General features: G+C 43.2%; 2 protein-coding genes across 9 annotated transcripts in view; one reads left to right on the forward strand and one right to left on the reverse strand.

Moving 5' to 3' along the window:
• The window catches only part of USF3 (upstream transcription factor family member 3), a 37,851-nt gene extending 14,636 nt beyond the window's left edge, over positions 1-23,215 (forward strand). For 2 of the 8 annotated variants that reach the window (XM_076348194.1, XM_076348186.1), the window contains exons 2-9: positions 699-825; positions 1,701-1,765; positions 4,011-4,039; positions 6,228-6,310; positions 7,857-7,953; positions 9,090-16,889; positions 20,164-20,346; positions 22,215-23,215. In XM_076348194.1, coding sequence (XP_076204309.1) covers positions 1,719-1,765; positions 4,011-4,039; positions 6,228-6,310; positions 7,857-7,953; positions 9,090-15,559 — 6,726 coding nt within the window. In that variant the 5' untranslated portion in view covers positions 699-825; positions 1,701-1,718 and the 3' untranslated portion in view covers positions 15,560-16,889; positions 20,164-20,346; positions 22,215-23,215. The remainder of the gene's footprint in view (positions 1-698; positions 826-1,700; positions 1,766-4,010; positions 4,040-6,227; positions 6,311-7,856; positions 7,954-9,089; positions 16,890-20,163; positions 20,347-22,214) is intronic. The other 6 variants (XM_076348140.1, XM_076348202.1, XM_076348169.1 and 3 more) reach the window with 5 other exon arrangements.
• Positions 20,574-24,491, reverse strand: part of SIDT1 (SID1 transmembrane family member 1) — a 56,444-nt gene continuing 52,526 nt past the window's right edge. Inside the window, exon 27 of the transcript XR_012996180.1 lies at positions 20,574-21,769. The gene's annotated coding sequence lies outside the window, so the exon portion shown is untranslated. The remainder of the gene's footprint in view (positions 21,770-24,491) is intronic.

Here is a 24,491-nt window from a genome sequence, read left to right on the forward strand (position 1 = left end):
AGAAAGCAAAGCCTGTGAAGAAATATAAATAGAAAGTGATGCACTCCCATTGATGGGCTAGGGAAGTCTGCGGTGATTGTGTTTCAGGTAGGCTGTATGTAACACCCAGTGGAGCGGTGTTATGCTGTAACTCGTCTCGGAGAGGACTGTGTCTAATTTTGTGATGGTGTGAACACTGTTGTGTAGGTGGAGGAGTTGAATTAGGCTCCTGAAAACTTGAGGCACTTTGAGTTCCCCGAGCTGGATCTATTTGCAGGATATCGCCTGTTTGCTTTACTTCATGGTTTGCCAACATTTCCTGTGTCTTCACAGGAATAGAAAGTACTTAAAGAAGGGGTAGAGTGGTAAACAGCATCAGCCTTAATGTTTCTCCTCAGTTAATCTTTACTGAACGAGAGCACTACATTCAATTAACCTTTTAGAGTATAAAGACTGGAGAACAGCATCTGAGTTCTGTTCTGGTACAATACAGATTATTTCTGTTAACTTTGCACACACATACACACAGGTGTGTGCACAGAGCCCTTTCCGAAGTGTATGCTTCAGTAGTTTGGGAGCTCTATAGATGGCTGGCTTTCTGGTTCGTAAGGATATTTTCTTTGTTTTTGATGTCAGTGTCAGTAATGGTAGGCTCGGTTTACGTTAAGAACTGCTTGGTGTTGAAAGTTATATTGAAAACCACCCCCACTTCCTCGCAGTACAAACAAACAAATACCCTAAAGATACGAAGCCTGTTAAAAGAAGCCGATGAGCTTTCCAGGAGGAGCCAGGGAGAGGTGAAGCCACGAAGAGTCTGAGGGCCCATGGGAAGAGTTGCAATAACAGGTTGGTTGGTGAGAGAATGAGCAGAAGCATGAAACTAAATATAGAGCTCAGCCTTATCAAAAAGCAAATTTTTATTTTTTCCTGTTGTCACCTACAGTATACTTCATGTTACTTGCTCTCTAAAATTCATTCGTCTGATAGATATATGTTCAACCATCATTGACTTAATCTCATCTTTTGTTTATTTTTTTCTTCATGTTTTTGTTTGTCTAAATACAGGCTACTGATGTGTTCAAGCTGAGGACAAGTTAGGTGCAATTTATTAGGCTGTTATGTATAACTTTATTTCATAACTTTATTTTTAACTGAATTTTATATATCTGAGAACATAGGGTGTCATTTTTGGCCATTTTAAGCTGTACATTAATTCAATAGCAAGTAAGTTTTGTAATTTGCTACATTAATAGCACTCTAAATTTGTATTTAATAAAATGTCCTCATTGCAGCTTGTATTTTGCTTAGCATTCGTGCTTTATTTAGAACTGGGAATTGAATGCATATTCAGTTAGGAAGGGCTGATGAAAGAGAGTTCAGCTGTACCTCCTCCCATTCAAAAAACAATCATGTACTCTTAATTTTCCTTCTTGCTTCCTTAAAGTAGTTGGGATTATAATTGGTTTTATATTTAAAGTAATTGAGGAAACGGAAACCAGTTCATTGTAGACAGTGGAGGTTCACAAAGCACCCCGATAGGTAACGTACTTCATTTTTAATGCTCACGTGACCAGCTGCTCTACATCAAGGTGATGGACTCGTGCGTACATTGTAGTATGGCCCTGTCCTTGTGGTCAAAGGCAAAATGATGTAACAAATGTTGTGTGCTAAGAATTCAGAAGAGTGCAGGAGTCGTTAATTCCTTCCACAATTTTCTTCAGGCTCTCTTCTCCGAAACCATGCCAGAGATGACAGAGAATGAGACACCCACTAAGAAGCAACATCGGTGAGTTTCTGTGGGAAAATGACTATTTTGTAGTTCTGTAGTCTGCGGTCACGTCGCAGTTATGAAGTTTCTAGCTAAAAGTTTGGCAATAAGGGTATTGACAAGAAGTTCTGAGGGTTGACCAGGGTTGATCCAAAAGTTTGGGAACTATGGCTGCAAAACTCCCTTTCTGTCTTCCCCTATTTATGCCGAATTATTTGTCGAAGACATGTCTACCTGGGTCACCTAGGCAACAGAGATTCTTTGATTATTACACTGACTATCCCAATGTGTATAAAACTGTGTTGCCACCTCGGTTAGAGTGCAGCCTGTATTATTGCGGAGACTCCTAGTAGATATTGGGGGGTCACTGTACTCATTTTGACAGAGTAATTTAGATCTCTTCCTCAAATCCCAATGGAATCTGGATCTTACATCTCAAATGTCTGCTGGAACTCAAAATACATCTTGAGGTTGTAAAGCGACACTATGACCAAACTTTGTAACAAAGTGACTCAGAGCTCATTACAACTTTTCCAGGTTTTCGTTCCTTTGCAGTAGCATGTTGATCTAATACCTGATTGGTAGGGAAATCCTTCACTCCCTAGTTAAATACAGCATTCGTGTTATGCTAGGCGGCCACGTAGGACATCATTTATGATAAGAAAAGCTCAGAGAGAACAGTAATTTGTCCTACAGAAATTTTTTCAGTCTTCATGGATTTTGTGACCCCAAAATCCACAAAAAGTGGATTTTCTTACCCCACTAATAAGAGTATTTTGCATTCTGTATTGGTAATGGGAATCAAAGAGCAGCTGGATCTCTCTAGCCCTTATATTCTTGTGCATATTTAGGATATACGATCAATTCTGACTGGCAGGTGGTTGTTCTGAATATAAGTGGGAGAACTGTAGTTTACTGTAAAATAAGAAATTATTTTAAATGATAGTTTACATGCATTCCTGTTCTGGTGGCACAAGTTTTCAATGAACAGAAGATTCATCACTTCTTGAATAGTTGTAGAGCGGATGTGCAGGCTTCAGTTGGCATTTATTTGACTTGAAGATGTTCATCTTTAGGCATTATTTCTTAGCACACGTCCCCAGGTCTGACCATCTGCAGTAACATTACTGTCTTGTAATTATTGTCTAAGTTACTCTAGATGCACACTACTTTTGGCGAGTTACCAGAAATAAATGTATATCAACTCAGAGTGTAAAGGATACGCGCCCCATAGTAATCGCACGTGTCATCCCCATGTATCTTGCATTCTCACTTCAGATTCCTTGTTACATCTGGACTGTGCTGTAACAGTGGAAAAGGAGAGCAGGAGATGCTACCCTGCTTTTTGCATACTCTAGCCAAACATCTAGACTGCGAGTGGTCTGCTGGACAGAAATCTTTTGAAAGATCTTTTTTTTTCCTGAAATATTTCTTTTTCCAGAAAACACGTGCTTTGCTTTACTATACTTCCTGAAAAGACTTGGCTTACTGCGTGTATACAGTACATCTGATTTATATATGTAGAGTACACATTTGGAATTTATTGACTTCCAGCAAAGCAATTTGAGGCATTGCACAATGATTCTGGCCTGGTTGCCATCAGTCCAGAAATCCCAGGTGAACATCTGAAAAAAAAGACAACCCTCACATGCCCAAATTATACCTAGACAGAATTTTGAGGCAGTAAAGAACAACTGCAGAGGAATGGTAATTCTGGTTTCTCACACAAAGGAAGCATGTTTGATACCAGAAGGTATGATGTTTGAAGGTAACATGTCTGGAAAAATCAATTTGCATGGTAACATTTTCTCCTGTTTCATTGATCCAGTGAACGTAAAAGCAACATTTCAGGCAAATACTTAACTACCTTGTTGCTCAGAAATAGAACTAATTTTTTTAATATTTGGCCGTATTGTACACTGGATAGTGTAATAATTGTCCTGAACGGAAGCATAAAAATCCAGCTCTGCCCTATAAATATGTAACAATAATCAAATAGAGTATTATGCTGTGCCTTGTTACACTGAAATTGATTTAAGTCTGAACATGAATGAATTTTTGTTAGAAACTATTTAATACCAATGTATTAAAGACCAACGTATTTAAGACCAGTCCTTGCAAGTGTGACTTCTACTACGTTCTTGTTCACAGAGCAGAATATAATATTTAATATTTTTAGCTGTAATGGAAATAGAATATTTGTTTGTCTGCAGAATTTTTCCCCTTCTGTTTCACATCACTGTTTTCCCTTTATGTTTCACAGAAAGAAAAACCGGGAGACACATAACGCAGGTAGGAACATTATGCTGTGTTGTTTGGTCTGGAAATAAGCACAGATGCTTTGAACTAGTAAAACCTATTTTGCATGGAGAAGGTTCCTCCATAGGAGTTTACTACACTTAAAAAACCCCCACCCTACTGAACACCTTTCTGTGTCCTTGCATAGAATATCTGTGCAGAAGGGCTTCTTGACTGTTTCTAGTTTGCTGTTTTCCACAGTACAAGGTTACAGTAGCACGCCCAAGTATGAAAGTATGACCATGCCCCTGGCTTTCCAATGCTAGTAAACTAAGAAGGAAACAATTTCAGTTGTGTTCAATTCTAAAGGAAAATAAAGGCACAGGCATTCACACACAAATAATACCCACCTCTCTTAAAACAGAGACAGATATCCGACCCGAGAACTTTAGAGGCTCCCTGGATTAGAAATATTCCTGTAGCCTGTCCCTGAGGCACCCAGCTGGATGTTGGCAACCCAGAAATTCTGTGCGAATACTGGCTGTATGTTGCAGGAGTCGCATCCCTCGGGCAGTGACTAGTCAGTGTCTAGCTCCAATGGCAACTTCTACAAGTAGCAGCAGCAGGATGGACTGGGGAAGAGTCTGACAGGTTTTGGCTTGGCTTATCCTAAGAAATTTATTCCAGTTCTTCTTTTATTAAACAGCACTATTGTGTGGTCTTCACAAACTCAACTGGAAAAACCACTGACTAGTTTCCACGTGACGGCTGTGGAATATAGTGCTTGTCGGGCTATGCCCAGGGTGTGGCCAATTACTTAAGGATTAAGAAGTATCAGGAAAGAGTCTTATAAAGTTTACTTCTAAGATTGCTGACCTCGTTCTAATTCTCAGTTCCCGTTTTACTTGCTGATAGCTTTCCAAAGTCTTCATCTACTGGGCTGAATTCTGCAAGACCAGCTCCCTCCAACCCTGTAGCTTGCTTAGTCATTAATATCTGGACAAGCTGAGTAGAGTGTGGAAAATATTATCAAAACAAAGGAATAGCGCTTCACCAACCACTGTGATATCTGTATGTATTAGTAAGATATATAAAAATTAAGTCCCAAGGATCACGTGTTTTAACGTTTATACAGCTGCTCTGATTTACATGGTAAATTTCTTGCAGAAGAGACTTTGTCTTGCTGTGTTTAGTGTATTTAGGCCTGTCTCTGTCAACACCACCAGTCTGTCCTGAAATACAAAAAATAATTTAGTAGTTTGAGAAATGTAAATTGAGGTGACAGACTACTGAAATAAACCTGTTTAAATTAAATCAGTATGTCCTTTGTAAAGGAGCACGATAAAATATACTCACCTGTGGATCACTGTGTGTTTCTGTGTGCTACCAAAAGCAGCCCGGCTGTGCAAACCACAAGGCGATACTCGGCACAATGAATGAACGACACATTGATTTGAATCTTGACAAAGCTGCGACAGAACTTTTTTTCAGGCTTTTTGGGAAAAAGGCATCTAATAGTTTTAGTTTGCGTAGAGGTAAATGATGTCACTAGGGGACTATAAAAGAAGCATTTTCTGACCTTCTTCAAAATAGGTAATTCACCGGAAATACTGTTCATTCAGTATTTTCTTCACTCCTGTCATAATTAGTTCTTGCGGAACAGTTATACCTTTGAACATAAAAAAGAGTAACAGATAGTCCATATACCTAAGAGCTTCAGCTATATTCAGTGTTGGCTGCTCCATCAATATAAATGTAAAATTAAGATTGAAAACTGGTAAAATCTAAATTTTTTCTCTTTTGGTGCTAAACTTGACATTAGTATTTAAGAGACATGGATTTCCTTCCCAAATCTGAAACCGATTCTTTCCATAATCTTGGTTCATTTGCTTTCTGTATGCCTAAATTTAATCAATCTGCCTTGTGAGAAGAGTGCCATAAAACTCAGCTAGACAGCATAATCAAAACCTGAATTTTGAGTTGCAGTAATGCTTTTCCACAAAGGGGTCCAGAACATCCCCACCTTTTAAAGATATTGCTGCTTATGTTACAGCTCTCAATTCCGCTTATTAATTTAATAACTGAGGTTTATTTTGGGGAATTTTTTTCCTCTCTCAAGTTACTAAGGCTTCCAATATGTCATGAAATAATGTATTTAAGAGCCCTTGCATTGGTACTAGTTGTGCTGCTGTTGTGCTGACTTGCCCAACCAGATGACACAGCACGTACTATTTTTGCTTAGTGGAGAGACATCGAAAGAAGAAGATTAATGCTGGGATAAACAGAATTGGAGAACTCATTCCCTGCTCTCCAGCACTTAAGCAGGTGAGTGTCCGTTCAGAAGTGCATGCAAGTTTCCTGTAAAATGCTTGTGTGGTTCCTTGTCTGTAGAAGTATACTTATTTTGCTATTTGTATTAGGAAGAAGGCAAAACTGTCTGAATTAATATGCTCGAAAATCTTATTAGTATTTTTAAAATTATTTGTAATAGAATTCTTTTTTGGAAGTGCAGGGCCACATGAATGTAATTACTCAGATTTTGAGCTTTTTATCTGAAGGTGTTGCATATGACTGCTGAAGGAATGAAACGGTATGAGTTGGACATGTGACTGATTTTCTCCTCAATTCATACATGCAGTGTTTTTGAGGAGGTGTAAGCTAGACTAATTTTCCCACAGTGATTTGGTCAGCTTGCTGATGCCTGCCTGTGCGTTTGATTCACAGCTTCCCAAAGTTCTCGTTCAGGGTGCCTGAATGTTGGTAACAACAGAAGGTAAAAATCCAGTCTCGGCTGCTGCCTGCCCTGTTGCGTTGAGTGGATGGATAGCTGTTCACCCTTTCCTCTGGAGGAGGGGTGGCAGGCTAGACAGAAGTAGGTTGGGTCTGGCTGGTGGGTTGCTGGTTACGTTGTGCAGCTCGTTTGTCAAGTCATTTTCTACTGATGCTGTTTAATGTAGTGTGTATAATGCGCGAGTGGTGAAAGCTATGGGTTAAGCAAGATCGTTTTTCGAGTCATTCTCCAATCCCTTCTCTGCCTTTTGCTGGTGATCACTTAATGTCCTAAGAGGTAACTAGAATTGCATGCATGCTTATTTTTGTTGTCTTTTGTAAAATGGAATGAAAGCAATTCAGAAAGGAATAATAATAATAGTAAGTTAAGACAGTGTCCTTGTGAAAGATGAAGCAAGACAAATGGTTTGAGTTTGAGGCACAGAAGCATCTTTTTCGAGACAGAGCCATCTACAGCAGAGGCTGTTCCTACAGAACAGTAGAAGAAGAAATTAAGAAATGAACGAGGGGTTTTGCAGACCGAATAAGCATAGTTTCATAAAAAGAAGATGGTGGAGGAGTTATGGCAGACTTTCCATATTCTCTAGTATATTAGTTTCAAAGTTATGCACACACCTCCCTGGATAATTGTTCCACATTTGTTTCTTTCCTAATAAAATATTTACACGGCAGTATCTTGGAAATTTCATATGATGTATATGTTTACTAGTGAACGAGAATATTAGGCTGCTCAGCAAGCAATGATGCTTGCTGTTCATTTCTGTGGCCCTAGTATCTAGCTTTAGGCATCGGAAAAAGTCAGCTCCAGCATTGAAAATGTTATTCTGTAAAAACTCATGGCATTTTAGGGTCAATATCACTCATGAAACCTGCAGTTCATCTAAGGAAAAAAAAAACCAAAACCAACCAAACAAACAAAACCCCAAAAGCCCCACAAAAAAACCCCAACAATATTCAGAGAATCATTTGGGTTAGCACATTTTTAAAGTGAAGACTCTTGGAGCAAGTGCAATCTCATCGGTAATGGATCTACCAATGATAGACCTTTCTCCTAATTTTGTATGCATGTTTTCTTTTAAAGAGCAAGAACATGATCCTGGATCAGGCCTTTAAGTATATAACAGAAATGAAAAGACAGAACGATGAACTTCTGTTAAATGGAGGGAACAATGAACAGGGTGAGTACAGATGCTGCTGGAGGCTCTAGAATTTCTGTCGCTCACTTCCACTGTGTGTCTGTTCGTACTGACTAACAACAAAGCCTGGATCGACAAACTTGGGAATCCCAAGACATTATGCACATACAGGAAAAACGCAGCTGCTTAGAATATCTTGAAACAAGAGGGCAAGAGAATGCCCAAGTGCATGTTCTTGCACGTAGCTATGAGATAATGAAGCAATTGCATTGTGATGTAAAGTAATTACAGAGCTTATAGGTGATGCAACATCATCTAGTAGATTCTGTCCTGATTTATTCTACTGTAGTGACCAGAACGACTTCTGACAAACTTCAGTTAGATTTTTTCATTGAAAGCATGGAGTTTCCTTCATGCATAGAGCTATTTTTTCCTTTCAAATGCTATAAAAGTAATAACAGACTATTTTTTAAAAATCTAATGCATCATATAAAATCTTCTTGAACAGATGTGTAAAAATACAGTGATGGAGGTATGACAGAAATAATCTCGGAGCTAATGTTTGGTTTGTGATTTTTATTTCTCCCCATAGAATGGAATTCGAAATAGTTTATTTTTATCTTGTCAATGTAATTGGGTTTGAAAAACCTAGGTGATTTGCCTAGTTAGGTAAGCCATCTCCAAGTGCATTGCTGGTTTTCGTGGCTTTACATAACTGCCTTGTATTTAATTTTGCATATCATTTTTAGATATAATGAAACTTAATTGTCCTGGAAAGCCATGAGATTGTCAATTACATAAAAACAGTTTTAGTGTTTGCAAGGGAGCAGGGAAAAGAAAAAGATAAATTAATGTGCTCATATTTCTTTCAGTAATTAAACAATTTGATTAGTGTTTAGTTTCATCTGAGTTTGTCCTGATGTTTTTTCTAACTAAATGATTTGACATATCCTGCTATTGGTAACGGAATAGTCTGAGGTTCATTCGCTTTCCTGCTCAGTTGAGAGGCTTAGCAGGATAAGAGTCTTCAGTTATGTTATGTTAACCATTTGAAGAGAGCATACATTATTAACACTTTATTTCAATACTACATAGTATTTACTCTCCAAGTCATGTGGTAACATTACCTAGTATTTGCGCTGGTGCTGATGTAATGGAGTGCTCTCACTGTTTTGTAGCTGAAGAGATAAAAAAACTCCGGAAACAGTTGGATGAACTGCAAAAGGAAAACGGGAGATACATCGAACTACTGAAAGCAAATGATATTTGCCTGTATGATGACCCTACAATCCACTGGAAGGGAAATCTCAAAAATGCAAAGGTCTCGGTTGTTATTCCCGGTGATCAGGTTCAAAAGAACATCATTGTCTATTCAAATAGGAGTCAACCCAATGGAAATAACCAGGGAGCATCTGTCCAGGGAATAACATTTAACGTTGGTCATAATTTACAAAAGCAAACAGCCAATGTTGTACCAGTCCAGAGAACTTGCAACCTAGTGACTCCTGTGACGATTTCCGGTATTTACCCCACAGAAAACAAGCCATGGTCGCAAACTACAGTTTCTCCGCTGGCATCCACTCAGACAGCTCCAGCGGGGAACGTTCTTGAGCTTTCCACCCTGGAGAATGAGCGGGGCGTGCTCGCCGCTGCTACTGCCAGCTCACAGAGCGCATCTCAATCCGGAACAGAACGGGAACTACAGTGTTCTTCAAGTAATGCACCACAGAATGATCAAAATCTCCCCAAAAGTAGAAATGATGAGGAGGGCACTAAATTAACAAAGAAAACACTCCTGCAGGGAATCAGCCTTCCTTCCAGTGCCTCCACGGAATCCTCCCAAGTTCAACAGGTGAATACAACTTGCTCAAATACACAGAATTCTAGGAGCGACCTTCAGGAAAGCTGTGTCATTTCAACCACGGACACAGTTTGTATGCCATCTGTGAGACTGTCTACTGCAGATAGTTCTTCCTCTGTAAACGTCCTCAAAAGTACAGACTTAGTAAGTAGTGCTGGGATGCCTGTGACTTCGGCAGCAGAAGGAGTTAAGGCTGCAACGGGAATAAGCACTCTGCCTGCCAGTCCCCTAGAGAACTGCTGGTCTTTTTCAGGCTCTTCAGGCGTTGGCGCTTCAGACTTGAAAAACATGAGTAGCCTTACACGGATGCCTTCAGCTGGAAACACACAGACCACGTGGACAACTTTGCAGCTAGCGGGAAATACTGTTCAGCCATTAAGCCAAACGCCATCCGGTATAATGACTGCACTATTAAATGAACCAGTGAATGGTGCTGGTGCTGTATCTTCTGCTCACAGCAGGCCTTTGACTACAAGTATCAGTTTGAATACTTCTCTGCCTGGAGATGGCCAGGCAGCTGAACAGATTGTAGTTACCTTGCCCTCGTGCCCACCCTTACCTATGCAGCCATTAATCAGCCAGCCACAGGTTAAAACTCAGGCTGCAGGAAATATCCTTCCATTAAATTCAGCTATGCAGGTGATTCAGATGGCTCAGCCAGTCGCGTCAGCTGTTACAGGAGCACCAGCTAACCAGAATGTCATCATTCTGCAGCCTCCAAACCCCGCTCCGTGCCCTCCGATTGTGAGGGCAGAAGTTCCCAGCCAAAATGTTAGTCAGCAAATTGTAATTATACAGGCTGCTAATCAGAATCCTCTTCCCCTCCTCTCCGCTCAGCCTTCTGCTTCTGTAAGAGTTCCCGTGAACGGGCCGACTGCAATCGCGAACTCTAGCAGCTCCATACAAAATGCCCCTCTTCCACAGACTTTTGGAGGGAAACACCTTGTCCATATATTACCAAGACCATCTTCTTTGCCATCTTCTAGCTCTACGCAAACGTTTTCAGTTACAATGTCAAATCAACAGCATCCTCAAACTATCTCATTAAACGGGCAGCTTTTTGCATTGCAGCCTGTGATGTCTTCATCTGGAGCTTCAAATCAAGCCCCTATGCAAATTATTCAACCCACCACCAGCGAAGATCCAAATACCAATGTTGCCCTCAACACATTTGGTGCTTTAGCTAACCTCAATCAAAGCATATCGCAAATGGCTGGACAGAGCTGCTTACACTTGTCCCTCAGCCACCCTACCAATCCCACAACTGTCAATAACCAGATTGCCACAGTTAACTGTGTGTCATTACCAACTTCTGTGGCATCTTCAGTACCTGCGGAGGTTTCGGTATTGACTAGTGTGTCTAATTCAATAAATACTTCCCCAAAAAAAGCAGCTGCTGGCTTGCCATCCAATGCAAAATCAAAAAGGACAAACAAAAAGCCAAGTACAAAGAAGCACCAAGCAGTCAACAGTAAAGTGTCCTGTCTAGCAGTTCCTTGCAAAGATGCAGGGAAGGTGGACTGTGTTCCCGTGGAAACGGTGGCAAAGCATTCAAATGGTGAGGGGCTGCTTGAAAACGCTCCAGCAGTATCGCAAGCTTTAACGACATCACAGGCAAGCAGTGTGGCAGCATCGAGTGGCATCAGTGTTTCTGACTGTCATTCCAAAGAGACTGCGAGCTCTGAACAGGCAGTGAAAACCTGCTCTGTCCCCGAGCCAAGCTCGGCAGAGGCGCCTGCTTCCTCACCGCTGGCGTCCGTGGTGTCAGAGCAGCTGGCGCTCGTCCTGCCGGCTGCCAAAGAAGCTGCTCCTCGCCAGCAGGCCCGTGGGTCTCAGAACCGTCCACCAACCGGCTCTGCCTTGTCAGAGTCTCCCAAACCCTGTGAACCCCCCAGCACCTTAACGTCCTCTCGTACCGAAGCACATGTGACACATTCTCAGGTTGCTGGGACCTCAGCAGCACAGAACAGCACAGCAGGTCATACTTCCAAGGCAGGAACGATTTCAGAGTCCTGCAACGTTGTGCAGGATTCCTCAGTGGTAATGCAAGATGCAGACTTGTTAGAAGGACAGGGTCTAACCAAAATGCTCTCTGATCTCACGAAAGAAAGAACAGCTGTGGAAAAAACCTCTTCATTTACTGTTCAGGGGGAGCATTCTAATTTTCCCATGGAAAACTCTAAATCGGCGGAATCAAATGTCGATTTGCCTGAGAAGCAGGAACTCTTGCTAATGAACACAGAAGGTGATACTCTCTCCCAGCATCACTCCTGCATTTCTGATCAGGAAGTAGTCAGTGCTTCCCTTATCGCTAGCAGGCAGGCAGACTCCCCGATGTCAACTAGCTCTGGCAGCAGTCGAGGCTTCTCAGTTGCATCTATGTTGCCAGATACCACCAGAGAAGACGTTACTAGCAGCACCGCAACCAGTACGTGCAACAGCTGCACATTTTCAGAACAGACTGACATTGTAGCTCTTGCAGCAAGAGCTATTTTTGACCAGGAAAACCTTGAGAAAGGTGGAGGAGGAATACAGGTTAACATGAGGGATGCCATCTCTAAGTCAACTGAGGTTGCACCGTTGGAGAGAGAGCAACAGCCTTTTAAACCTCAAGCAGTAAAAGAAAACAATGCAGGGCCGTTGGAAGCGGCACCAAACAAATTCAGTGCTCAAGATACAGTACAGACAAATGTCGATAGACAGGTTGAAAAGCCAAGCTGCTCTGTAGGAGGTGTGGAAACATCAAACACTTCTTTGCAGATTTCCACTTCCCAGTCACCAAGCATAACCAGTTTAAGCGTGAATAATCTAATACACCAGAGTCGCATTGTGCATCCCCTTGTGAGTTGCTCGAGTTTGTCCCAGTCTTCAGAGCCAGCAAGTGTCCCTGCAACTGTGAGCCTCTCCCTTCCATCTAGCACATATGTCAATCAGTCTCCAGGACCCGCTATGATGAGTGAATATGCTCAGGAACAACTGAATGCCGTTAGGGCAAGCACCATGCAGGTGCCCCAGCTGCAGGAATCGCACTTAAAGCAGCAAAATCATGAAGGTCGCAAAGACTCTGCCAAGCGGGCTGTTCAAGATGACCTTCTACTTTCTACGGCAAAGAGGCAAAAGCAGTGCCAGACAACGCCCATAAGGCTTGAAGGGATGGCGTTGATGAACCGAACACCAGAGAGTATTGCTGATCAAACGCAGATGCTAGTCAGTCAGATTCCTCCCAATTCATCCAATTCGGTGGCATCCGTGAGCAATCAAGGGCACACAGATGGCCTTAATAGGTTATTCCCATCAAACAGCAACTTTGTAACACCAGCTTTGAGACAAACTGAAGTTCAGTGTGCTTCTCAGCCATCAATTTCAGAGCAGCAAGGCCAGGCAGGGCAGCACTTGCAGCCAATTCAACATGTTCCTGCTCAAGGCGTATCTCACCTTCACAGTAATCATCCATACTTAAAGCAACAGCAGGCTGGTCAGTTAAGAGAAAGGCACCACTTGTATCAGCTGCAGCACCATGTCACTCACGGGGAAAACTCAGTCCACTCTCAAGCCCACAGCGTCCACCAACAGCGAACAATACAGCAGGAGGTGCAGATGCAAAAGAAGCGAAATCTCATCCAGGGAACACAAGCCACACAACTTTCTCTACAGCAAAAACACCACGGAAGTGATCAAACACGGCAAAAAGGTGGTCAGCCTCATCCTCACCACCAGCAAATGCAGCAGCAGATGCAGCAGCACTTTGGAGCTTCCCAGCCTGAAAAGAACTGTGAAAATCCTGCAACAAGCAGAAACCATCACAACCACCCTCAGAGCCATATAAATCAGGATATTATGCATCAACAGCAGCAAGATGTTAGCAGCAGACAGCAAGGTTCAGCTTCTGAGCATGTGTCAGGGCACAATCAGATGCAGAGACTTCTGACCTCAAGGGGCTTAGAGCAGCAAATGGTGTCCCAGGCAAGTATCGTAACCAGACCATCAGATATGACATGCACCCCTCACAGGCAGGAAAGAAACAGAGTTTCCAGCTACTCTGCTGAGGCGCTCATTGGGAAGACGCCCTCTAATTCGGAACAGAGAATAGGAATATCTCTTCAAGGCCCTAGGGTTTCTGACCAGCTTGAAATGAGAAGCTATCTTGATGTTTCTAGAAATAAAGGGTTGGTCATTCATAATATGCAGGGCCGCTTATCTGTCGACCATACAGTTGGCTCAGATGTGCAGCGGCTTTCCGATTGTCAAACATTTAAGCCAGCTGGACCCAATCAACAACCGACGGGCAATTTTGACGTACAGGCTTCAAGAAACAGTGAAATTGGTAATTCTGTGTCATCCCTCAGGGGCATGCAGTCACAAGCTTTTCGAATCGGCCAAAATACTGGGCCGTCCATAGAAAGACAGAAGAGATTGCCCTACCAGCCAGTACAGGGTATTCCAACAGGAAATACCCTGCCATCAAGGGAAAATGAAAACACGTGCCACCAAAGTTTTATGCAGAGTTTACTCGCCCCTCACCTTGGAGACCAAGTTAGTGGAAGCCAAAGATCAATCCCAGAACATCAAAGGAACACGCAGTGCGGCGCCTCCTCCACAATTGAGTACAACTGCCCCCCAGCACGGGAGAGCGTCCACATCCGAAGAGACGGTGATGGCCAGAGCAGGGAGAGCTGTGACATGTCTATTGGTGCAATTAACACAAGGAACAGTTCTTTGAATATTCCTTTTTCGAGTTCTTCTTCCTCGGGGGATATTCAGGGTCGCAATACAAGCCCAAACATCTCTGTGCAGAAGTCCAATCCCATGAGGATGACGGACAGTCATGGAACTAAGAGCCACATGAATACGCCTGTTTCTAGCAACATGCATGGAGTTGTGAGGCCAACTCACCCTCACCCTGCAGTTTCTCACGGAAATGGCGAGCAAGGGCAACCTTCTGTTCGTCAGCCAAATTCTTCAGTTACTCAGCGGTCAAGGCATCCTCTGCAAGATAATGGAGGTTCTAAAATACGTCAGCCTGAAAGGAATCGATCTGGAAATCAAAGACATGGAAACGTCTTTGACCCTAGTCTTCCCCATCTTCCTCTGTCCACCAGCGGCAGCATGATCCTTGGGCGCCAGCAGTCTGCGATAGAAAAAAGAGGAAGCATTGTCCGATTTATGTCTGATGGCCCTCAAGTGTCTAATGATAATGCGGCCCCCGACCAACATACTCTCTCTCAGAATTTTGGATTCCCTTTTATTCCGGAGGGTGGCATGAATCCACCAATAAATGCCAATACCTCTTTCATCCCACCGGTCACTCAGCCTAGTGCCACTCGAACACCAGCTCTAATCCCGGTCGATCCTCAGAATACCCTGCCATCCTTCTATCCTCCTTACTCTCCTGCCCATCCCACCCTTTCCAATGACATTTCTATCCCTTACTTTCCCAATCAAATGTTTCCTAACCCAAGCACGGAGAAGCCGAGTAGTGGAAGCTTAAACAATCGATTTGGATCCATTTTGTCTCCTCCCAGGCCTGTTGGTTTTGCTCAGCCAAGTTTTCCTTTGCTTCCGGATATGCCGCCGATGCACATGACCAACACGTCGCACTTATCCAATTTTAACTTGACGTCTTTGTTTCCAGAAATAGCCACAGCTCTTCCTCCAGATGGTTCAGCAATGTCGCCTTTGCTTTCCATTGCAAACACATCTGCTTCAGATTCTTCCAAGCAGTCCTCAAACCGACCTGCCCACAATATAAGCCATATTCTAGGTCACGACTGCAGCTCAGCTGTATGAAAACTGATAGACTGACTTCTAGTCTGATGCGTTGTTTATATATTTAAGAAGAAGAGAGTGGATCTTACTGGCATCCCTGAAGAGACCATTCATAGCATCACTGTTTATTTGCCTAAATGTATGTATATGGGTACCTTTCGTATTTATATACACACTGTATTTCCATCCACCTTACTAACTTTAAAGCACCAGTGCCTATAGCAATGCTTACTTACTAGTAAACAGTAAGGACGCAACTTTTAGAGCTGTGCAAATATTGGTTGTTGATTTTCCAACAATCAAGTTTGATGTCCGATTGTTCCAGGGTAAGGGCCGCCCTCAGTAATACATGGATGTAAAGAAAGGAGTGCAAGCATCCATATGGGAGACAGGAAACAAATGCTACAGGTTTCGTTTTGTTTCTGATGCGTTTACCTGAAACTACAGATAAACTTGAAGTGGCTTGGGTTTCTCTTTTTCCTTTGTAAAATACCTTCAGAAGCCTCAACACAAGTCAAATCTGTGTTAACCCAGCGTTAATTGATAAAGACGTTTGTTGTACAGCTTTTGTCTGTTTGAAGCTTGTCACATGCACTTGACTTAAGGCTGACTTTACCTGGCAAAAATTACTATGTGTTTCCATGGTCAGCAATTAAAAATACCGGTTTAGAAAATTCAGATTTCTTTAAGCCATGACTTTCTGTTTCTAAGAAGAATTTTGTTTGGATCTGTTTTAACAATGGCTTCAGTTACTGCTGAACTTGGTCAGCCTTTTAACGTAGCTTATGAGTCCTTCTGATGTAGTCAGCGGAGACAGCAGTCGGATTTGTTGCCATTTCATTGTTTGTATGCTGCAAGTTACCTCAGGGTGGGTTTTGTACCTTGTTTAGCACCTTCTTAATGTCTTTTTTTTTTTTCCCCCCTCTCCTTCTCTTTGGCCCATGCTCAAACACCAGCTTTCTGGTTTCTGTGAGTGACAGCCCTTTGTTGTACCAGGCAGCACATGGGAGGAGGACTGAGCCTGTGGCATCCCGCAAAATGAGTGGGGATCCCTGTGGGTACAGTTTTTACTTAACGTTGCTGACAGGATCGGGGCCCAAGTTAATACCAGTACTTTGCACTTGAATGCACCTTTTGTCTATAAACGCGTATGATTGTGGCTGAAGGAGGAACATGAATGTGTCAAGACCTAAACGCTGCACACCAGGAAGACGTTGTGATTTGAGCACCACGAGGAAGGGGGATGCGTTTGTATGGGCGTGAGAGACGGTGAATGTGCATGCGCTGGCTGAGTCTCCAGTACTTTCACAAATTTCGGTCCCGTTTCTTTTAAAGGAAAGGGAAGAACTAGGTAAGTTTTATTTATTCAATGGTTCTGCAGTGTGATTTTTCTTAAAACAAGGCAGAAATATTTGTCTTTTATTTTTATGTGTTTGGAAATACCATTCTGGTTTTGATTCTTCAAATAACATAGCAACTTCAGGTCACCTTGTATGCAGTCCTCTCTCTACCAGCCGGGGAGTGGCAAAAACTGCTCCAGGGCCTCTTCTCTGGGCAGGGTAAGCTTGGAACACTTGTGTGTTGCCCACCAGTGCATGGTCTCTCTGCTCCTGGGACCTGTCACAGGTTCTTCCCCAGTGCCTCTCCTAGTGGGGGGGTTGGAGGAGAGCGGCATCCCTGGGATTTTTTTAGGGATCTTTTTTTCTTTGAAAAGCAGAAAGGAAGATGTTCCTCCATCTCCAAGAAGAGGACCCACAAAGAGGGACCTGAAAGTTTTTTCCATAGCTTGACTACCCAGGCCTCATTTTTGCTAAGTCCTTTTACACTGATCCAGGAAAGTAAAGAGGCTTTGGCATAAAAAAGAACTGGGCTATGTCTGTAGTCCGTCCTGACAATGTCTCCGCTCTTGTAACCTGTGGTCTGATGTTTTCCTGCAAAGTTAAGTAAAATGGTTCTGATTCAAATTGGGAATGACTTTGTAATTCGGATGGAGCTTATCTTAGGACACTAAATATAAGTGATGCATCAGTTCTCTGTGTTTATTAAAAGTAATAGATTATTTATTTCACTTCAAGGCAGCTTGTCTGAGTTTGACTGTGAAATGGGCTGCCGAAGTGTAGTTACCGACCAAATGGCAGCAACTGACGTGCAGAGCCATGCAGAGGAGGGTTAGGAATGACGGTCAGTCCTCAACTCCCACTAAGCACTCTGCAGGTCTGGGTGTTATCTGATGAGACTCTGATCAAATTGATTTCCCTAATGCAGCAGATTCTGAAGGGGCTGCCTCAGGTGGTGAAATGAGTTCCGTAATGATGAGTGGCTCCGTGGGTTGTGGGTGATAAAGACAGGGGGGTTGAATCAGCAGCTACGCTGTGCATTACATACTCGTCTAGACCATTTGGAGGGAAGCAAACCAACCATTCTTGCTCTCTTTAAATGGCATTGTGTGTGCAATGGTATATTTGGCTTTCAAGACAAATTAGTGAAAAATAAGCCCTGGCTTCCAGGACTTTATATAAAGATGTTAATCCTGCTCATCATTCCAAGCATTCACTTAGTACCACATTAGTTTCCTCTGCTGGGAAAATTCCACTACTTCATGATGTCTTTGAAAACTGGAGTGAGCTTGTAAGCTTATACGGACCAGTTGTATCAGTTGAATGTTCACAAGTCCATGGGGCCTGATGGGATTCACCCCAGGGTACTGAAGGAGCTAGCTGGTGTTACAGCAGGACCCCTCCCAAAGGTCTTGGGAGCCTGGGGAGGTCCCTGCTGACTGGAAGCTAGCCAATGTTATTCCCGTCTACCAAAAGGGCGTGAGGAAAGAACCCAGGGAACTACAGACCTGTTAGTCTAACCGCAGTTCCTGGAAAAATTATGGAGAAGGTCAGACTGGGTACTACTGAAAGGCATTTAAAGAATAATGCAATCATCAGGCACAGTCAACATGGGTTCACAAAGGGAAAGTCCTGTTTAACCAATTTGATATCCTTCTACGATAAGGTCACCTGCCTAGTGGATGAAGGGAAGGTGGTGGATGTAGTTTTTCTGGATTTTACTAAGGTTTTGATAGTGTCCCTCACAGCATCCTTCTGGACAAGTTGTCCAGCTGTGGGATGAGCGGGTTCACGGTGTGCTGGGTGAAGAACTGGCTGAAGGGCAGAGCTCAAAGAGTTGTAGTGAATGGGGCTGCATCTCGCTGGTGACCGGTCACCAGCAGTGTTCCTCAGGGTTCAGTTCTGGGGCCAGTTCTGTTCCATATATTTATCAACGATCTGGATGCAGGAGTTGAATGCACCATTAGCAGGTTTGCTGATGATACCAAACTGGGAGGTGCTGTTGACTCTCTTGAGGGACAAGAGGCCTTGCAGAGGGACCTAGATAGATTGGAGCATTGGGCAATGATTAATGGGATGAAATTTAACAAGTCCAAATGCCGGATTCTGCACCTGGGACGGAGTAATGCCAGGCACAAGTATAAATTGGAGAGGAGGGCTGGAGAGCAGCCCCGCAGAAAGGGATCTGGGGGTGCTGGTTGGCAGCAGGCTCAACGTGAGTCAGCAGTGTGCCCTGGCAGCCAAGAGGGCAAACCGCGGTCTGGGGTGCATCAAACACAGCGTAACCAGCCGGTCTAAAGAAGTGATTATCCTGCTGTATTCAGCGTTGGTGCAGCCCCACCTTGAGTGCTGTGTGCAGTTCTGGGCCCCACAATTTAAGAAGGATGTGAAGGTCCTTGAATGCCTCCAGAGGAGGGCAACAAAGCAGGTGAGAGGGCTGGAAGGCATGTCCTGTGAGGAACGGCTAAGGACTTTGGGCTTGTCTGGTTTGGAGCAAAGGAGGCTGAGGGGCGACCTCAGCTCTCTACAGTTTCCTGAGGAGGGGAAGTGGAGAGGGAGGTGCTGATCTCTTCTCCCTGGTATCCAGAGATAGGACACGTGGGAATGGTTCAAAGCTGCACCAGGGGAGGTTCAGACTGGACATTAGGAAGCATTTCTTTACCCAGAGGGTGGTCAAACACTGGAGCAGACTTCCTAGAGAGGTGGTCGGTGCCCCAAGCCTGTCAGTGTTTAAGGGGCATTTGGGCAATGCCCTTAATAACATGCTTTAACTTGGTCAGCCCTGAAGTGGTCAGGCAGTTGGACTAGATGATCGTTGTAGGTCGCTTCTAACTGAAATTCTATTCTATATATTTATTCCTTCACTTTGATTTCACTATTAATTTCACTGCTGTTACATCGAGGTTAAATGCGATCCTGAGTATTCACAATAGAGTATGTCGGCTGTGTTTGTATTTGGTTGGGGTTTTTTTAATGTTGGACATCATTTTCTGAAGAGGCAGTAACTGTGTCAGTAACTTTCACGTGCCCCTTTTCTGTTTACAAAGACGACCAAAAATAGCGACCTTGTTCACAGGATACCTGTAGTGCAGGTAATCACAACACAGGAATTTTAGTGATATAAAGAGGAGTATTGCGATTTTGCAGGAACTGCACGGTTTTGCGGTGTGTGGCTCAAAAGCCATGTGACTGACCCTTGGTCTTCTCCAGAGGATTGTACCCCACATTGTTGTGACAGGGCACGGTGATTCCTGTGTAATCACCAGGCCACTTTGTCATCCTTCTCAGGACTTTTTCTGAAACCTGCCGAGACCAGGATGGAGAAATACCATTTCATTGCCCTCCTCGAACATGGCAGTTTCTGTTGAAGTTCGACTGCATACCAGTGTGAGTCTTTTTACGTGCCATAAGTGATGCTAAATGATCCTGTGGTGTTGGTGTGGGATCAGGAAGACTGCTATGAAAAGAAAGGTAGGCAGACCTATCTGCGAGAGCTTCATATAAACGCACTTGTCAAAATTCTGTTATTTACACTGCTGACTGGCTTTTAGAGCAATTTAATTAAAGAAAAGTTGGCTCTGTTGTGCAGGCTTTTGGTCTAATTGGCTGTCCAAGATGGTCTTTGAATGCTGAATCTGGCCAGGTCCCCTGATTTAAGAGCAACTTGTGGGTTTGCCACAGATTTCAGCTTCTCACATGTTCGTGCTCATATGCCTTTAGGAAGGACAGTAGATGGGACTGGGTATTTCACATCAAAAGACAGGAAATTAGATGTCAAGTAATTTTTGTTAGTTTTTAATCATGAAGTTATTCTAGTTTTCCTCTTCACCATAAACTAATCACCCCTGCCATTCCACATTGACCAGGTCACAGCTCAGCTTCTTGCATTTGGTTTTGTTAGGTCAGTTTGTGCCGCTGACGGGTCGGTGTTTCAGCTCTTCCGACTGCTGGCCCTTTTCCAGGGCTTTGGGCTCTGCTCTCAGGAGGAGGAGCAATTGCAACATCTTTACCATTGAGTGGAAACTATTCTTTCTTTTCTTTCTTTTTTATTTTTCCTTTCCCCTACCATTGAAGCTGTTGTGTTTAGGTATCAGGTTGGTAAGAATTTAAGCAAGGCTTACCTTACCCGCAATATACGCTTTGGGGGGGGGGAGTTTGAAAAAGGAGCTTCAGTAAGTTTTGCAGATCAAATAATTGTTTACTTGTTATAATAACAATTCGACAAGCAAATACATTTTCTTCAGCCAACAACTATGACACCAACAATTTGTTATCTTTTCTCCTAAGAATCACCTGGCAATTAATAGTTCCTTTGTTTTTCAAGATATATTTGGAAAAGATTTTGCAGTTTTAATGGCAATTTGTTAGCCTGAGAATGGCATTTTCTCTTCCGTAACAGCTTTTTGAAGGTTACTTACACTAAGCGGGGGTTTGCTTTGGTTTTGAAGAAAGGAAAAATACCCAGTGCTGCCTAATTTAGCAAAATAAGCAGCAGAAGGGAAAGGGTCAGAACTACCTCTAGGGTGGGACTGCCACAGCTGACAAGTGTTGTCTGTCATCTGTGGCTTTCAGCTTGGCCTAAAGGACTTCAACAAACGATAGCAAATGGTATAGGGCTGGATTGCATGTGTGTCGGTGTAGTCCTTGATCAATCCCTTCAGAAGCCTAGGAGAATAAGAGCAGAGTCAGACTAAGTTGAAAGCAGGCAATAAAATAGCAATGTATTAATATTTACATACCTTTTCATGGAGAGAAAGGACCTCATTTAAGAGCAGCTGAGGAACCGAGAACTGAAGTGATTTGAGGTGGTGGCTGAGCCTTACTGGAATGTGTTTTCTAGCACCTGCCCCCTGCTCCAGTCACTACGCTGCTGCCCAGGTGGAAGAGGTCCTCTCTGAAACAAAAAACACGCTGTGCTAGTACAGAGCCTCCTGAATTTTGCACAGATTTCCTACTGCACTTTAACGCTGCGCTGCTGCTGCTGTGGTTGGTGACTGTAGTGCTGCTGCAGGAAACAAATCCTGTGGCAGGGCAACTGCAGAGGGCATCGCGGGAGAAAAGGGGCCATTTCATTATTTCTGATCTCCTGTTGTCTCTTCACCTTATTCAGAGGTACTGGCGCAGTCCTGGCTCAAGGACTTAGTCACAAACTCATGCTGTAATCTGTTTCTGGATGACTAACTGTTGTCAGCTGTGCTAAGGGCTGTGATCTTTTGCTGTTCCCCAAATAAGTTTCATGCTCATCACTTTAATAATTATCTCACTCTGACTGGAAAGACAGAGTAGCATCGAATCTTTTTATACCAAATTGGTCAAATTTGTGTTGTTTTCTGATACAGTGATATAAGGAGCTCCAATCTTTATCATCACTTAAGCTATCTGCTACTGCTCTTCCCTTCTCCTGCTGCCACTGATCCAGCATGGGTAGCAGCCACATGGACAGGAGTGCCAGTGCAGACGCAGGTTTGTGTGTGACGGTGTTTTCAACCTCCTACCGCCTCTGCGATCCCTAGAGTGAATCTAAAATCTCAGCGCACCAACACTTTATTCCCACTAGGTATACCGAGAGCAAGTTACGCTGTGAACCGGTGAAAGATGTAGCAGAGATTTTTGGTCATGACGATACAAAACCATCTTCTCTCTGCGAACAAGCCCTGCTTAGTTACACAGAAGCCATTTATTATTTGCCAATACCGGTTTTTATGAGATAGATAAATTTAAAAAAAAAAAAAGAAAAAAGCATTTCTTTCTGCCTCATCAGAAGTATTTTTACAAGTAGGTTCCCAGTTTGCAATATGCTGCTGTTTTGGCAATCACAAATGTGAAACAACCAAGCTCGCAGTGGGTTGTACCCCTGTTCCTGCCCGCTCGCTGTGAGAAGGGAAGCAAATACGGATTTTGCCACAGGAGATTAATCAAAGATGCTGTTGCCCTCCACAATGTAAATTATTTATATTCAGTCCAGAGTTTTCTGCTGTGCTTCTGTTTTATACAGCTGTATACTTGGATACAGCCCCAGTGGAGAGTCCTTACTATTTTGTAATGGAAAAAAGGAACTCTGCAGTAGAAATCTATAATGAATGAACAGGAACATCATCTTCCAATTGTAAATAAGATCTTGTTCTGTTTATTTTGACATCTTTTTACAAATGTGTTGCATCCAGGTGTAAATAGCCCAAACCATGATCTTGTTCAGAGTTCTGAGATTTCTATTGTTAAATGTAATACTTTGTTTAATAGTTGTAATAATTATTTGTATAGATATGAACATGATAGTATTTTATTAAAAAAAAAAAAACCCACGCTCTTTGAATAGTGTATTCTTTTTGGTACAGCTTCTTTCCCCATGGAAAGCCAGGCATTTCACTCTTCAAGATAAGTAAAAATAAAAGCTTTGTGTAATTTACAATGATAGTTCTCCACTGATGTATAACCTCTGCATATACCAGAGTTATGCACCACTTTTATTTAGATATATAAAACTACATAATCCAGAAGAAACATATACTGGTGATGACATACCTAAATAATGCATGGCAGATGCTGTCCCTGCCCAGATAACGGTGATCACTGTGTTAAGATACAACCTCAGCTTTATAAAATGCTTCTCATCATGCACTGCCGTGTTGGTTGTGAAGTGCACCGAGAGAGTTCTTTTGTCACCGTTTGAATCTAAAGGATGTGGCTGAGATGAGACTGGCACAGAGACGCTGCAAGGTAAGTAAAGGCTTTTTGGGAGGCTGCATAATACAGGAGGAGCTGACAGAATTGCTGTGAAACAATTCCTTTCAGGGGCTCCAGGATGCCTTACTTGTAGACCTCAAGATTCTTGTGGATGCTGAAGATGCCTTTATGGAAGATGATTTTTTTTTTTCAATTAAAATTTAGTATTAAGACAGATGAGCTTCTATTTTGTTACTTTAGCGACAGCCAGTATCTATAATTTAATGAATTAAATTAAAAACAGAGATGGCCGCGGTTCAGTAGAACATCAGGAAGATGTGTGCACGACTAAGGACAGTCTCTGAGCAGTCACAGTAACCTACTCTCAGCCCACTTTCCCTACCTTGAGAGGGCAGCTCAGGCCCAAGAGCTGGCAGGCAGGGCTAGTTAACTGCACCATGCACTGCCCAAGAGCAACAGCCCCAATTTCAGGGTCAGCATGTCGACAGCACAATGCATAAAGGTGGAGTTCCCTGCTGTAGCAACCAGCTCTTCCCTATTGTAGTAGAGGGCAGGGGAGACAGGGCAGGAGGCATCTGAATACCTCCAAGGCTGGGCTGATGCCCTCGCCACTGGCTAACTACAACAGATGCAGGTGCAGTACTTACCTGTGGGAGATGGAGCAGGGCTGCTGGCGCAGTTTCCACCAAGGCCCCAGCAGCGCCCCTGGGGCAGTGAGGTCCCGCTTGTCAGCCCTCCGGGCCTCCTCCAGGCTGAAAGCTGCTGGGGCCCTCAGACCTGCTGGGCTCATCAAACGCTTTGTACAGCCACGTGCACGCGTACATGAGGGAAACCACATACAAAAGCACAAGTGAAACTGGCTCAAAGTATTTCTTCCCCCATCTTAAGCTAGAGGTGGAACACACCCGCAGGCAGCGTACCTCAGTCTCAAA

This window comes from Aptenodytes patagonicus, chromosome 1 (assembly GCF_965638725.1).
Source record: "Aptenodytes patagonicus chromosome 1, bAptPat1.pri.cur, whole genome shotgun sequence".
Classification (NCBI taxonomy): domain Eukaryota; kingdom Metazoa; phylum Chordata; class Aves; order Sphenisciformes; family Spheniscidae; genus Aptenodytes; species Aptenodytes patagonicus.